Here is a 17,762-nt window from a genome sequence, read left to right as displayed (position 1 = left end):
GCTCCTCAGCATCTTCCATACAAACATAAATATATTGTAGTGTGGTTCTCATTTCAATATTAACTAATCAAAGTCTAAAACATTTTGTAGACAGGTTCTAGGAACAACTTGTGTCTGTGGTTTGTCAGATTTTTCATTCAAAACACATTTTTACAGAAATCTGGGAAACCATAACACGGATATTAATTTCTAGAACGTGACGACAAAATTTTATTGAGTTTGATTGATTAGTGTTCAAATGAGAGCCAAACTACATTTGATTGGAGCGCGCTACGGATAAACTCCTTTTAAGATCCTGTTGTATGATAGTTGGTCAAAATTATGTTACGGTTATCTTTACAATTTGACCGTCAATAAAAAAAAGGGCTTGCACAAGTCAGTATTTCATATCTTCATGATTATGGTTAAAGGTAAAAGTTTGGTTCAAAGTTAGTAAACCGTGACTTGTGCTACCACCTATTTTGTTATTAAGTTGTTCAAATTTTAACGGTAACCGTAACGTAACTTTAAGCGTCTGTCATGATAAGTTGGTAGGTGTTCCTGTTGAACGTGAGGGGACAAGTGTGTCACAATGATTTCTATGTTACATCGGATACCAGGCATGCATAAAGGCTGAAGTGTTTCATTGGATAATATACCTACCTATTAGTATAGTGTTTTGTATTTTAGTGTGAGCTCTGTGTGGTAGTATCACTGAAGTAGGTGTAAACCTAGATACAGGTGTGCCTATTATAAAGTTACACGTGTGTCACACTTTCTTCAGGGACGCATAGGTTAGTAACAAGTTATCTGGGTTTGATTATTGATTTCACAACTTGATGAATAATATTAGAATAATATGATTTAAATCTTTAAGTTTATAAAATGGTAAAAATAATTTAACCAACGGGTTCTGCAGTTATACTCTTGAAGTATTAGTTGGCGATAATCTGAAACAAATAAAAAAATGAATTAATTAAAATATGTACTAAATACGTAGGTAGGTACCTTATACCGAAATTATAGGTATATATGCTAGACTTTATTGCACTGCAATTGGGTATCTAGGTGTTTCTCCGGAGCCCTTAATTTAGATGTTATTTCTAACTGTCCAATGTAAAGCGTTAATATTGTTTTATGATACGTTAACTTTTCTTCTACCTAGGGCATTCGTGTAATATATTAAAAGTACAGTATAAATATATTAATGGTAAATTAAACCTGACTATTCATAAGCACTTTTAAAAAGTTTACATGAATAAAAAAACATTCTATTCTATTCTATTCAAAAATTTTAAATCCCATTATTCTGACTCCTCTGACGTATCCGTTCGACATTTTCTTGTATATAAATCTAAGAATATTACTATTAGATTAATGTCATAGGTAATCATATGGAGAGAATACTAGTTGGTTTCTTCTTCGCAAAAGTAATATTGTTTTTGAACCAAATTTGTATTTCATGCCTACTACAATTTTTAGGTTCAATTTGGACCGAAGCCAAAACCCGTACGCTTATTAATCGATAGTCATTCTTTTTTAGGGTTCCGTACCTCAGAAGGAAAAAGGAACCCTTATAGGATCACTTCGTTGTCTGTCTGTCTGTCAAGAAGAAGAAAAATAAGTATTGTACTTTCCGTTGACCTGGAATCATGAAATTTGGCCGGTAGGTAGGTCTTATAGCACACATAAGGGGGAAAATCCGAAAACCGCGAATTAGTGGTTACATCACAAGAAATTATGATGTGGTCATGAACAAATAATCAGTATTTTCAACTTTCAAAGTAAGATTACTATACCAAGTAGGGTATCATATTATGAAAGGACTTTACCTGTACATTCTAAAACAGATTTTTATTTATTTTTATGCATAATAGTTTTTGATTTATCGTGCGAAATGTCGAAAAAGTATGACTGTAGTACGGAACCGTCGGTGCGCGAGTCTGACTCGCACTTGGCCGGTTTTTTTTTCTTCTTTTACAACGCGCTGTAATTAAACGTTGGGTGCAGTCATGTAAAAAATTATATTGTGTCTGATATTATGTTACGTTTCATTGAATCTGAAATTAGACATTTTGTCTAATTGATTTGTGCCTAGCACCTATAATCAAACAATTAGCATATGATCAATTATATTACAATAGAATAATAATTAGCGCTACATTTAGTTGTGATTAAATTTGGAACGACGAATACTTAGTGGAAATCAGGCTAGCTTGCGATGTTATAATTGACAAGAAATAAATCTAAATCTATATAACTGACATATATATATCAACGCACAGCCTAAACCGCTGGTCCTATAAAGACATGAAATTTGGAGGGTCTATTCTTTGTAAAGAATCCACTAAGAAAGGATTTTTCGAAATTCCACCCCTAAGTGAGTTAAATGGGGGATGGAAGTTTGTATGAAAGTCCGTCATTTTTCAAGTTATTTGCATGAAAATTGGTATTTGGGTTTTTGGTCACAAATAAAGAAATACGTACGTGGTAAAATAGGGGATGAAAGTTTGTATGGGAAAGTTTTAACTAAGTATTGATATTATTAACTTGAAATTTGGAAAGTAGGTTTTTTCTTGAGGTTAAGTCTGAGCTAAGAAACGACTATGAGAAAATCGCCCCCCCTCCCCTCCTAATGGGATGAAATGGGGGTTGGAAGGTTATATGTGTTATTCGGTGCTGTTATGCTGCGCGATTGCAGGAGATTGACAGTTACAATGTCACGATCGCAATCACCTCTGATTGGTTAGTTGACGCTCGCTCACTCGATTGCACTAGTGGCTACAATGTATTCATTGTAGCCAATAGTGCAATCAGAACAAATAGTAAAATTCAGCCAATCAGAACAATTGAGATTGTAATAATGATTGATGCAGGTTTTAGACAATCGCCCTACAGGGCGCACGTCCTGATGTTATAATGTTTGTTTCTAAAAAATGCCATTTACTTCCTGTAGGACACGCGGGAGAAGCCGCGGGCAGAAGCTAATTCATATATAAAAGGGAAAGGTGACTGACTGAATGACGGATCTACTAACGCACAGCTTATACTACTGGACTGATCAGTCTGTAATTTGGCATGCAGATAGTTATTTATAACCTAGACATCTCCTTGAAAAGAATTTTTGAAAATTCAATCCCTAAGAGGGCAAAGTAGGGGTCTGAATTTGTGTAGATAAAGCGGAGAAAGTCACGGGCATAAGCTAGTAAAATTATAAAATCATTATGGATTGGAATTTCAAAGTGTGGTTTTAAAGTAAACTATGTATATGTGGGTAGGTAAACGGTATGAAAAAAAATCGAGTCGTTTGCATAAGTATTTAAGGACGCTAAAGATTTTTCCCATGTAGTAAAAAAAAAATTGAAAAAAAAATATGTCTTTGGTGTTAAATATAATAATCCACCTTGGGATGCTTGCTGTGGCACAAGCTGTCGCCTCGTAGCTGATGCCTACATGCATATAAGCATAAGGCCAGCGGAGTGCATTCTCCAAGATGAGCCCAATGGGCGTCACACAAGCGAGGCATCGGCGCAAGTTCTTTAGAGTTCCCGGAGCTATATGCCCTGAGGATGGCCACCGAAGGGATTTTAGTGAGTACCTGATCTCTCCCCGAAGAGATTGGTTATCTTAAGAAGATTTCCCCACCGTCAACAAAAAGGTGTTAAATAATTATTAGCAAACAAATTTCATATAGGTATATCCTTTCGTTAAAAAAAAAACAGTATAAGTAATAGAGTTATAAGGTCGCTATAAGCTTATAACAAGCTTATTCGTTACGCGCGATCGAAGCCGCGACAAAGGTGTTTTCAATAGAATTAGCCGGTCGTGTGGACCAGGCCACGGCGAACTGCAGGCACGTGCCGCTTCTCCCCACATTCCCCTTTATAGTTACATCAATTTTCCCGGATTGACTCGCCCGCACATACTTCTCTTTACTCGGATTAATAGTATAACCAAGATTTGCATGTCACAGGATACAAGGTATTGGCGAAATGCGTCACGGTTAGGGGACAGATTGTATTGTATACGTGATATCAATATTCGCATACCTGGATAACGCAATTTTCGTTCTATTAGCATGGAAATCATTGTCGATCCCGCTCTAGCTAATTGATAATGTGCGCCCTGACCGTAACGTCTGTAATACAATGGTGCATTGTGCAGATACTTTATAAGCTCGGTTCCATTAAAGCCTTTCCCTCTGTGAGCCTTCTGAGTTTCTTTAAAAATATAATTTTTAAATAGGTACAAGCAAAGTAGAAAATGGTCTGGCCGTTCTGTCTTTTTATGCAGGCTATCTTGCTTGTTCTTCTGCAGGTACATGTACTTAAACAATTTTATGAATTGAAGTTAAGTATAAATCTAAGTATTTGAACGTCATTCAAAATAAAAGTTTAATGCTCAACTTGTGAATAGCAGCCTGCTTTCAAAACCTATTTATAATTTTGAAGAAGAAAAAAGGCACAGTGCGAGAAAACGTGGTCCATCCAATTGCTTAGGTTGAGTGAGAGTCAAGACGTGCGATTCAAAAATTAAATTTATGTTCACCTCGGTTGTAGATCTTGAAATTGAAATGTACAGTTAGTTCAAGTGACTCTGTGAGGAGGTATCTACTATCTAGTAATATGAAAGTTTGTAAAAATATGTGAATTAGAATGTTTATCCGTAACAAAAGTTAATCTAATAGAGATTTTTTTGCTACAAAGTTAACGATTTTTTATAACTCTTTAACCTCATGCAGTATAGGTTGGTACTTATGACGTAAATAGTTTTATCTCAGCCAAAACCTTGTGGAATTTAGCCAGCAGAATTAAAGTTACAATGCAGTTTGTAAGTTTACATTGCGATGAAGATATGTAGGTTCGGTATACTATCTCTATGTAAAATTTTGTTGTTTAGTGAAATCAGTTGTTATAAAATACACATTACTTCGTAATGATTTCATAGGTCAACTTCATTAATGGAACATCTTCATAATCGCCTGATTTGAGTAGGTATGCAAAATGGTAGGTTTGATAACCTTGCCAAGGCACTAACAGATAAGTCAAATTTTGGGTGCAAAGCATGGGTCTCCTTTTAGAAGTAGAAGGGTTTACGCCATACGCTGGCCAAGTGCGGATTGGCAGACTTCACACACATTTGAGAATTTTATGGAGGACCTTCGGGCATGCAGATGTCCTCACGATGTTTTCCTACGTCTGCCTTCTTTTCGGAAGGTCGGGGGTTCCATCCCGGGCACGCACCACTAACTTCCCAAAGTTATGTTCGTTTTTTAAACAATTAAATATCACTTGCTTTAACGGTGAAGGAAAACATCGTGAGGAAACCGGCATGCCTGAGAGTTCTTCATGTTGGCAAAGGTGTGTGAAGTCGGCTAATCAGTATTGGGGTAGCGTGGCAGACTATGGCCTAAGCCCTTCTCACTCTGAGAGGAGACCCGTGCTTAATGGGCCGGTAATGAGTTGATCATGATGATGATGTACAAAAGAAGTACCTACTACAAGGTAAAGTTGTACCTACTAGAATATCTACTAGATAAGTTTTGTACAAGTTTTGTAGGGACTTGCGTGAAAGCTTTTGACACAGAACCTATCAACAAACAATGGGTGGAATGCGAGTCGTCAAATTGAAAGAGGCATTTGCTAGTACTTAGATAATAAAAAAATAGAGAATATAAGAATATAATCATAAGGCATTAGACATTAGCAGTGATTTTATTATAAGTTTAAAAACATACCTAAGTAGTCAGGATTATTCTTTGTGCATGTTTTACTAGAAATGCTTTGTTGTAGGATTTATTTATTGGGATTTTTTATTACTTGTATATATAATATTTAAAATATATTTACTACATTGCAAATAAAATTATTATAAAATAGGTTGGATTTAGAAATATGAAGTGCCTACTTAGCTTTAGAAAAAAACTTGTAATAGACAGACAGCTTTAGAAAAAATGTTATGATGTAACTGATGGTGGGGTTCATGACACTATTTGCAGATTCTGCGGTTATTCATTTGTTTTGGACACCACTAAATCCCAAGAAAAGTTATTAATAAACTTACCTATCTTCGATATAGCTCAATTCTACTTTAAAACCGCAGAGTTTCTAAAAATCTTAATAGCTTATTACTGCGTGTGACAAAAGCATGGCAACACTGTACAGGCTATGCCTATGGTTATAGCTTTCTGGCGATCACCTACGACTTCGCTCCCGTGGAAATTTCAAAAAATCCGGCCGTATTCCTTGTCTACATTTTAAAGGGAACCTTTGTGCAAAATTTCTGTTTCCTAGGTCCAACAGAGGCGTTGGTGAATCGTTCAGACTTTTGATTGTATATGAGATTATGAGAGACAGGCTATTCTTAGATGTCTGAAGTAGTATAATAGTAGGTAAGTATATATTATGTACGACACGTAGTACCTACTCGTAGTAGGTAGATATTAATCAAAAGTTATCGTATTTAAGACTTTGATAAATATCTATTAATTGGTCTAAAAATGCTGATTTAATCATAAAATCGAATTTGATTAAGTAAGTAGGTACGACCTGAAAAGTGCATCATTTCATCCACGTCATCGCTCTTTGGTTTTTTTGGCTAAAAAGTAGTCTATGTCACTCAGCACTCTCCAGGTCTCTAACTATATCCATGCAGGAAATCACGGCGATCAGCTGTTGCTTTGTCGCGGCGTGACCATAGATAACAGAAACTTCTACTTCGTGGGCGTAACTGAAGGATAAACCAACATACCAATAAACCAACAAACATACACACTATCGCATTTATAATAAATTCACATACCTTTGAGAACATCATAGAGAACTCTCAGGTTTCCTCACGATGTTTGCCTTCGCCACTAAAGCACGTGAAATGTTAGTATCTATTTAAAACGTTCTAACTCCGAAAAGCACTAGATGTCCATGCCCGAAATCCCAAATAGTAGGCCAACGTCTTAACCATGTCACCACGTCATGTCCATCCCCGGGATACAGGCTATCTTTGTACCAAATTTCGTCAATATTGGTTGAACGGATGGGCAGTGAAAGTCTTGCAGACAGACAGACAGACAGAAAGACAAAAAGACTTTCGCATTTATAATATTAGTATGGATTATAATATTAGTATGGATTGGAACGGCAGTGCCACTAACTAGATGATCAATGATAAATTTAAATACAAACGCAAAAAGATATAAAATACAAAACGATAAAACATTCAAGGATTTTGAATGTACGCTGAGAACATTGAATGACCTGTTCATGCAATGCTCTCTGCGTACTTCAGTAACTCCCGAATCAAAGTTATACCTACATCCGTCATTGAATTGATCCCATTGTCCAAAAGCGTCCCGTTGAATGATGCCAATGAACGCGGTATAGGTGCCATAGCTCTAGCAACAGTTATGATGCAATCAATCCAAAAATCGCAATATTTCCGATTGGCTGGCATTCTTCCTAAGTATATTGGATTAAAATATATAAAGTTTTAACAAGAGTAGACTAAAAGGAAGCCAAGGTATAACACGTTGAGCATAAGTTATACGAGTATTATTATTGAAGAAAACCGCTACGACCCACGGAGGAACGATAGTTACCTCCGCGTGGTTTGCTTTATCCTAAAATAAGCGGAACGTAAGGTGGAATCTAACAATACTTCATTTATGGTATCATCTAATATGTCATAGATTGGGTATGATGCACGAACAAACATGCCCCGTCGGTAAACTTATAATAGGTAGGTACGTCTGGAAATTCTCGTCTGAGTAGATTCCATTCTGTTAAGCGCTGGCCATATTGGGAGCGAAGCGAAACGAAACTAAGTTCGTTTCGCTACTGAAAAGTTGAATGATGATACTTGCGGCTTGTAGGTACGAAAACATGTTTTTGAAAAACCCGTGGGAACTGGGAGTTCCTTTTTTCCGGTAAACGGAACAGCTGATTGGCTGATTGATCTATCAACGCACAACTCAAACTACTGGACGGATCGGGCTGAAATTTGGCAGTCCCTAAAACAGGGGTTTGAAATTTGTGTAGTCTACGCGGACGGAGTCGCGAGCATAAGCTATTCCTGTATAAAAAGTAAACATATGTAGGTAACTCTTCAGGTCTTTAACTAAAAAACTTTGCTCCGTTTGCGTCATTGAAGGACAAACCAACAATAAACACACTTTCGCGTTTATAATGTGGTAGTGATAGCCTGCCATGTTAAGTTTTTCCCTTAGGTAAAAATAAAGACTTGTTGTTCATGTACGTACAGAGAGGATTATTTTGTAACAATGTACCTACAAATTGCCCTGATACCCAGGGCGGTGAAACAATAGCTCAATCATGAAACCAGTTTATCTCACAACACTATGAAAACAATTACATCTTCTTGCTTCTTCCAATAAAAATTTAACCTAGGATTGTTCGAATTATCAGATATTTGTCCCTATATTATTTGTGGACATGCTTGCAATTATTTACTAAACGATGTCCTTGCCCGCGACTTCACTTTGTCCGCATGAATCAGGGGATGGATTCAGGTTCCAGTAGATTCCAGTAATTTTTCAAATAAAGGTAACAACACAAACACACAACTTTTAACGCCAAACGTATAATAGGTATACTGTTTCCGTTTCGTAATTGTAGTTTCATTGTCTGCGCCTGTAGGTATTCTAATATTTAAAAAAAAAATAGTTTGTGAGTTTATGTGTATGGGATAATCCCCGGAACTAATTATTATCCATTTCTGAAAATTCTTTCACCGATAGATACTAGATAGCTACATTATTCCCGAGTGTTCTAAGCATCATAATCTATCAATTCATTGCTGGCTCACTACAGAGCACGGGGTCTCCTCTCAGAATGAGAAGGGGTTTGGCCCTAGTCTACCAGATTGGCAGACTTCCAACATCTTTGAAAACGTTATGGAGAACTCTCAGGCATCCATGTTTCCTCACCTCACGATGTTTCCTTCACCGTTAAAGCAAGTGATATTTAATTGTTTAAGACTTTTATAATAATTATCATCTTTTGTAATACCTATACATTATGCAAATAAAGAATTTCTATCTCTATCTCTATCTGTTCAGGATAGCAGCGGTTATCCGGCCGCGTTGAGGTCGCGCGTCGGCAACGGCTCGCGTATTACGCGACCGCGTACGACTAGCGGACCACACATTTACTTTCATATACACGACTACAAAGTGACCACGTCAGACGAATCTGTGTCTTAGTTAATTTATTAGTTGTTCTCTTAAATAATAAAAATATAACGTGTAATACAGTTCACTATTTTATTGGACGTCGAGATATCCCTCAACAATACGTGCAGGGCACTTGGCTCCACTACTATCTCTATCTCTACCTCTATCTCTATCTCTATCTAAAATTAAAATAAAAATCTTTTTTATTGGTATAAACCTTTACAACCTTTTTATTATCTCTATCTCTATATCTCTATCTCTATCTCTCGCTCTATCTCTATCTCTATCTCTATCTCTATCTCTATCTCTATCTCTATCTCTATCTCTATCTCTATCTCTATCTCTATCTCTATCTCTATCTCTATCTCTATCTCTATCTCTATCTCTATCTCTATCTCTATCTCTATCTCTATCTCTATCTCTATCTCTATCTCTATTTCTATCTCTATCTCTATCTCTATCTCTATCTCTATCTCTATCTCTATCTCTATCTCTGTCTCTATCTCTATCTCTATCTCTATCTCTATCTCTATATCTATCTCTATCTCTATTTCTATATCTATTTCCAATTCTATTTGTAATTCGAAAAGTTAGAGGTGCGTGTCGGGGATTGAACCTCCGACCTCGATTAGGAGGAGTATAAAATAATAGTATTATATTTTAATGGCTGTTAGGCACGCGGTTGAAGTCGCGGGCGAAAGCTAAGGGGTAATAAAAGACATGAGTTCATTTTAAACTTGTCAATAATAATAATAATTCATACCGTGGTCTGTGATCTAGTTCATTCCGACTTCATAGTATTCGACGCATTCGCATTGGTTACGGCAATCAATTTTGATTATTGTGATCTGGAAAATTGTGAAATGTACGAGTACCTATATCTATGTATGTACGTAGGTATGTGTTTCACGGAAAGATAATGCGAGCAAAAATCTTCTAAGGCGTACAAAGTAAACACTTTCAATCTTCTTTAATAACTACCTACTCAATATATTACATAACGCACCTTTTCGGAGTTACGAGTATATCGCCGTGAAGGAAAATATTATCGTGAGGAAACCTGCATACCTGAGAGTTTTCCTTAATGCTCTCAAAAGTGTGTGAGTCTGCCAATTCGCACTTGGTCAGCGTGGTGGACTATGGCCAAGCCCTTCTCATTCTAAGAGGAAACCTGTGCTCAGTAGTGAGCCGGCGATGGGCAACGCTGAATATATTATTATCCATACATATTTAAAAATTATCATTTTTGTGCACGTTAGTTTATTTCTTATGCGTTTGTGCACCGTTGACCCTATTGGATTTTTGTTTACAGTTATTGTTGACACTTGCATGAAGATTTCTGACAGTATTGTCGACCTACAATAACAGGTGGCACGCAAATTGCATTGTAGCGCGTATTCGGCATCATCTTATTAATATAAATAGCTTAGGCTCGGGACTTTGTCTGCGTGGACTACCTACACAAATTTCAAATCCCTTTTTTACACCCTCAGAGGTTGAATTTTCAAAGATCCTTTCTTAGTGGATGTCTACTTCATAATAGCTATCTGCATGCCTTTCAGCGCGATCCGTCCAGTAGTTTGAGCTGTGCGTTGATAGATCAGTTTAGTCAGTCAGTCAGCTTTTCCTTCTATATAGGTATTTAGAAATAATTAAAAGTTCGGTGCTTTCAAAACTCGGCGAACCCGTTTTTCATCTAACTTCGTTAACAATTTCACAAACTAATAGATCTAAAGAGTTCTCATCACAATCGTATTTATCTAAAAATGAAACTTTATTACAGTGAACTATATTTTAAATAGAGCGCAGAAAAATAGTTCTTACTTAAAGAAATATTTGTTGGATTTACATTGCTTTTCTTTTGAGTATGTCATCTATATACAAAAGTCTTCTTTGAATCACTACAAACCGCTTGAATGTATTTAAGAGGCAAAAGTAATAAGTCCATACATCAAGCTTTTATGTACAACTTATTGTACCTAAATCTACGAGTACTATTTAGTGTAGATTCATTATTAAACTATGTACCTACCTAGTACGTATTTATATGAAAAATCTATTAAGTATTATCATGACATGTCATACAGATTGAAACTCTAAAAATAATTAGATAACTAGCCAAAAATAGAAAATAGATAAATAGATTGGGGGTCCTCCTACGCTGCGCTTTCCGGTGTAAGGTCGTCATTCTAGCACCTTGGGATCCCAACGTCTATCGGTTTTTCGAACTATGTGCCCTGTAAATTGCCACTTTTTTATTACACACTTGGATAATTAGTACTTCGGTACATTAAAAAGCTTTGACTTTAAAAGAGATTTTTTTTTACATTTAACTTATTTTATATGTATACTAGCAGATACCCACGTGGAGTTATAATATTTTCAAAAATCCCGTGGGAACTCTTTGATTTTCCGGGATAAAAATAGCCTATGTCACTCTCCAGGTCTTTGTCTTACTCTTACTCATGCAAAAATCACGTCAATCCGTGGCTCCGTTGCGACGTGATTGAAGGACAAACCAACAAACAAACACACTTTCGCATTTATAATAATGGTACTGATTTTTTAATTGATTATTCATATATTTTCCTTACAGTGTGTTAATAATTAAAAACTGCAGACTCCTGCATTCATTGTTTAAAGATATTTCCGTCACGTACAGAATGTGTCCGCATCGAGCGAGTATCGGCACTTGATAAGCTACATTTTCAGCCGGTTCATGAAGTTACATAAGCCTTGGGTTTCAATCGAGGTAATACTTCAGGCTTTGTGCCAAAGGGGACTCTGTAAATAACAAAACTCCATATTGACGTTCCAACGCTTTCAGTTGGAGCAATTACAGATTCTTTCGAGCTTACACGATACGACTGACGGTCTAACGTAACAATTGTGAGACATTCCGTATATTTCAAAACGAGCGTTTAATTATTGACACAAATAGGCTACTTGACTCATATCTAATTTCGTCCAATAAATGATTATTTATTATAGTATTTTGCTTAAGACAACGAAATATATCAATAACAATTATTAAAAACGCAGGATGGATATATAAATCCAATTTAAAAAAATACAGTTTTTATTTTTATTTGAAACTCAGAAAACGCTGTCAGCCATGATGTGACGTCATTAAATATGTAAACAAACAAATGTCATCCGTATTGACTAACGTAGTATCCATATATATAAAATTTCAAGTCCTCCTGACTAACTTATATATCAACGCACAGCCTAAACATCTAAACAGCTGGTCCTAGATACATGAAATTTGGTGGGTGTGTTCTTTGTAGGTAAAGAGAAGGTATCCACTAGGAAAGGATTTTTTGAAATTCCACCCCTGAGTGGGTTAAATTGGGGTTTGAAATTCATGAAGTCCACGCGGGCGAAGTCACGAGCATAAGCTAGTTTTTATATATTTCTCACTAATAACATAGTAAACGTAAAAAATTATCGTTTTCTCTTTATAAATTGAATAAGTTATTAAGTAAGACTTACAACAAAGTGATCTTTGCAAAAATAAATTTGGGTTGCAGTCGTTAGTGATATAGGATCCCTTTAAGCAAGTCTTCGCGTGTTACGTATATTTATTTCACTGGGCACTCTAATCCACAACTTTCCTGTGGTCCTTATCGATGCGTTTTTACATTCTCGGATGATACAATAACGATAATTACTATATTTTTCATGTAAACTAGTATAGAAGTCATGTTTATTAAACTTTGGGAGGTTATGCTGTTGTTTACAAATGCATGACGTCAGAGCATAGATAATCTATCGGCCAAACATGGCCGACAGTGTTTTCACCTGTCTAAGAAAAATATATTTTTAAATTAAAGTTTTACGGATTTTAGGGCGCAAAAAAATATAGTGTTAATTTTTTTGATCTAATAGGACAAATATTGACCATTTAAGACCAACTTAAAAAAAGTGTCAACTAGCCTATTGTGTAAAATATTAAACTCGCAAAATGTTACCTGTCAGAGATTGTTGATGCTAGTTGCTACGGTCTACTAGCAATCTCCGCTTTTGCATAGCGCTATTTAGTAAGTATGTTATGTATGCTATTTAGTAAGTTACTTACTTAAGTAGGTACCTTAAATTTGTAAACTGATTTATTCTATTTTTATTTTATTATTGTAAACTGATTTATACTATTTTATTTTATTTTTGTGATTTTACTTTTGTAATGACATTCAAAAAGTGTACTCCGTATGTACTTACTTTGAATAAAATATTTGATTTTGATGATTTTGATTTTGTATGTTTCTTGTGCATCTGCTTATATTGTACTAGATGATGCCCGCAACTTCGTCGGCGTGGATTTAGGTTTTATAAAAATCTCGGGGAAACTCTTTGATTTTCCGGGATAAAAAATAGCCTTTGTCCTTCCCCGGGATGCAAGCTATCTCTGTTCCAAATTTCGTCAAAATCGGTTGAATGGATGTCTCGTGAAAAGCTAGCAGACAGACAGACTGAACGTTTCGCGTAGCACTATATCACTTTTATATTACGATACTGTTATTAAATACACAATTGAGATGTTTCTATTCGTTTTATTTCATTAATTAACAAAGTTCACAAAGTTCCTTAACCCACACATGACATTTTTTTTTACATAAGCAAAAACTTTTTACATTTGATATTTTTCACTCGCCTTACGGCTCTGGGTTCTAGCTATGAGTTTATTAACATAGTCCGACATGCCGCCCACCAAGGACACCTAAGGTGTCCTTAAATTCACAATCATCAGATACATAAGAGAAGATAAGAAAACAACAAAATACATAGATAAATCTAAAAACATGAAACTTTAACTAAATTGAATGAAAACACAATGAACCTTCACAAGCAATCACAATACAATTCATTTTAGTTAGTCTGTTACTGGCAAAACGCACAATTTTGAAACAGGTCTTTTAAATTTAGATCCTTTACACTTCAAAGTTACTACTCTAGTTATTTGATCTGGACCAGGGTGTTTAGACTCTATTCTACCAAGTAACCATTTGGACGGAGGGAGATCATCTTCCTTCACTAAAACAATGTCACCTACATTAGGCTCGGGAATAATCTTAGTCCATTTATATCTATTATGTAGAGTACTAAGATACTCCTGAGACCACTTTCGCCAAAACTGCTGAACCATTTTTTGTGTCATCTGCCACCTTCTTAAATTACTGACTTTACAATTTTCATATTTATGATCCGGCACGGTCAGTAGGGGTTCACCAATCAAGAAATGACCTGGAGTCAGGGGCGAGGAGTCTGCTTGATTTGATGGCAACCTATACATGGGGCGAGAATTGAGGCATGCCTCAATTTGCGCCAGAACAGTAGATAACTCTTCAAAAGTCAAAGTGCTTCCATCCAGAACCCGTTTTAGATGGTACTTCGTGGAGCGCACTCCTCCCTCCCATAATCCCCCAAAATTTGGAGCCCGTGGGGGAATGAAATGCCACTCCGTGCCATTGTTAGCTAGAGACGCAGCAACTTCACTCATCACCGTGGAATCTTCTGCCTGAAACAATTTACGCAGCTCTTTGGCAGCTTTGACAAAATTCGTACCATTATCGCTCCAAACTTCCTGGCAATTTCCTCGGCGCGCCACAAATCGTCTAAATGCGGCCAGGAAACCTTCACTGGTTAAATCTGTAACCGCCTCCAGATGAATCGCCTTTGTAGACATGCAAATAAAAAGGCAAATGTATCCCTTATAACTTTTGCAACCTCTACCCTTTGACATCCTGATATTCACAGGGCCGGCGTAGTCCACACCACTCTTACTAAAAGGCCGACTTGGTAGGACTCTCGAACTTGGTAGTTCTCCCATAAAAGGATGTTGGTGAGAGGAACTATATCGAGTGCATCTAAGACATTTCTTAATGTGTTGCCGTACTAAACCTTTAGCATTTATAATCCAAAACTTTGAGCGAATGTAATTTAACGTTAACTGTGGACCTCCATGCAGTGTCTCTTCATGTGCGTTGGCCACTATAAGCTTGGATATATGATGTCCATAAGGTAGGATGATTGGATGTTTGGTGTCATAATCCTCCCTACTTTGTTGAATACGTCCTCTAACTCTCATAACTCCGTCCTTGTCCAAAAGGGGACACAAGGAAAAGGTATTACTGGATCTCTTTACAGATTTATCTTTAAGTAATTGAGTTATTTCTTCTTGAAAAGCACTTGCTTGACACTGCTTTATGCACATTGTGGTAGCCTCGTCTAGTTCCCTTGCTGTAAGATGAGTTGAAAATTGTGTATTTTTATTCCTCAATTTTGAGATAAATCTTTTACAATACGCTATGACTCTGATTAACTTCTTCAATGAAGAGTATTTATCCCACACTGCCATAGGTTGAACTGTATCCGCAGTTACCATGTGTGACTTAACTTGCTTTTCTTCCAAGTGAGTGTCTGTAGTAACATTACTAGAAACTGGAATACTATCCTCCCGCAGCCACTGAGGTCCCTGCATCCAAAATTGCTGTTGACTCATCAATTCTTCTGGAGTAAGACCCCGAGAAGCCATGTCTGCAGGATTATCTCCAGACTGCACGTGGCTCCACTGATCATTGTTGAGTACATTTAAAATCTCGGTGACTCTGTTGGCTACAAATGTCTTCCAACGGTTTGGTTCTCCTTTCAACCAGGCCAAAACAATTGTTGAATCAGTCCATGCAAACAATTTCGCTTGGGGTATATTAAGCACCGTGGACACTTCTGAAAGTAACTTAGCAAGTAACACCGCACCGCTAAGCTCCAAGCGTGGTGTCGAAACTTGCTTCACCGGCGCCACCTTGGTTCGTGCTGCTACTAACTGTACGTCATGAACACCGGCTTCATCAACCACTCTCAGGTAAGTTACTGCTGCATAGGCACTATTGGAGGCGTCACAGAATCCATGAAGTTCGACGCTTGCAGAGTCACAAACACCAATCCATCTAGAAATTTCAAAACTGTTCAATAAAGGTAAGCTGGTTCTGTATTTAATCCATTCATCTAAAAGACTCCGTGGTACTTCCTCATCCCATGAAAGACCTTTCAGCCACAGCTTCTGCATATATATCTTCGCTTGAATAACAACCGGAGCGATCCAACCCAATGGATCATATAGGCGAGATATATCAGATAAAATAACTCGTTTAGTTACTGACTTGGGTTGCTTCGGTAAATTTACCGTGTATTGAAAAATATCCTTAGTAGCATTCCAAGAGAGACCTAAAATTTTTACCACTTCATCATTTGTGTTGAAACTTTTAGTTATTTTCGCATTACTATGAATAAGCTCCATTAATTTAGAGCTATTACTCATCCATTTCTGAAGCTCAAATCCTCCCTTTCGCAAAAGACCAACCATCTGATGATAGATTTCCAAAGCTTCCTCATCATTTTTGCAACCCGATAGACAGTCGTCCATATAAAAGTCTTTTGCTACGATTTCAGCTGCCAGGGGAAAGGCGTGACCTTCATCTTTTGCAATTTGTTGAAGAGTCTTAACCGCTAGATACGGTGCTGATGCTACTCCGAATGTGACTCTTAACATCCTATAGATTCCTATGTCACTGTCCGGTTTCTCGCGCCATAACAAGCGCTGATAGTCGGTGTCTGCCTTATCAACCAAAATTTGGCGATACATCTTGATAACATCAGCCGTGAAACAGATAACATGAGTCCTCCACCTCATGATGAGGTGGCGCAAGTCTGGTTGTAATCTAGGACCCACTAACAAGTCATCGTTTAATGATTTTCCATGGATTCCCTTGCAGGCAGCGTCAAAAACTATTCTAACCTTAGAAGTAGTTTTGTCATTCCGAATCACCGCATGATGAGGCAAATAAACACAGTTAGGCTTTTCTATTTCTGCCTCTTCAGTAATACGCTCCATGTGATTTGAGTTTATATAATCATTCATTGCTTTAGTGTATTCTTCCTTCAAGAAGTGATTTTTCTCAAATTTCTTCTCTAAAGACTTTAATCTTCTCTCCGCAATACTCTTAAATTCTCCATACTGACTCTTTGGATCTGCTTCCCTAAAAGGTAGCTTAACACAGTAACGACCACTGCCATCCCTAGTAGTTCTTGAACTGTAATACGCTTCACACATCTCATCTTCTTTCGACATCAGCTCCTTCGGTACCTCAGTCTCGAGCTCCCAGAACCTACGAAGTAATGTATTAATAGAGTCATCTTGAATGTGCATACTGATAATATTATTGAAGCAATTATCTGGTGAGTCTAACACACGACCAGATAGAATCCAACCGAACAATGTATTTTGAGCAGTCAAGGTGCCCTCTGGATTCCTCCTCAAACCATCAACTAGAATTTGACCGTAAATCTCTGCCCCCAACAACACATCTATTCCTTGAGGCTTTCCGTAGTCCGGATCAGCTAATGGTAAGTGTAACATTTCAGGCCAATCAGTAATTTTAATCTGGTATGCAGGTAATGTGGATGACAATTTTGTTAAAACATAAGCTTGAATATTAAAATTACATGAGTTATGAATAGACTGTATTTTAAAAGTAACCATATATTTGATTTCCATACTAAGTTGATCTCCCCCCAGACCTGAAACTAAACCCTTGAC

General features: G+C 36.9%; 2 protein-coding genes across 3 annotated transcripts in view; both read right to left on the bottom strand.

Moving 5' to 3' along the window:
• The window catches only part of LOC117985758 (broad-complex core protein isoforms 1/2/3/4/5-like), a 93,361-nt gene that overhangs the window by 37,205 nt on the left and 38,394 nt on the right, over positions 1 to 17,762 (bottom strand). The window contains exon 2 of one of the 2 annotated variants that reach the window (XM_069501587.1): positions 888 to 929. The gene's annotated coding sequence lies outside the window, so the exon portion shown is untranslated. Of the gene's footprint in view, positions 1 to 887; positions 930 to 17,762 lie in introns of those variants that run through there. The other variant, XM_069501586.1, reaches the window with a different exon arrangement.
• On the bottom strand, positions 14,040 to 17,582 carry LOC117986101 (uncharacterized). The gene has a single exon (XM_034972926.2). The coding sequence runs from the start codon at positions 17,580 to 17,582 to the stop codon at positions 14,040 to 14,042; it is 3,543 nt and encodes a 1,180-aa protein (XP_034828817.2).

Source organism: Maniola hyperantus, chromosome 10 (genome assembly GCF_902806685.2).
Source record: "Maniola hyperantus chromosome 10, iAphHyp1.2, whole genome shotgun sequence".
NCBI classification, from domain to species: domain Eukaryota; kingdom Metazoa; phylum Arthropoda; class Insecta; order Lepidoptera; family Nymphalidae; genus Maniola; species Maniola hyperantus.
Note: the sequence above shows the minus strand (reverse complement) of the source record. Positions and strands in the feature narration are given on the sequence as shown.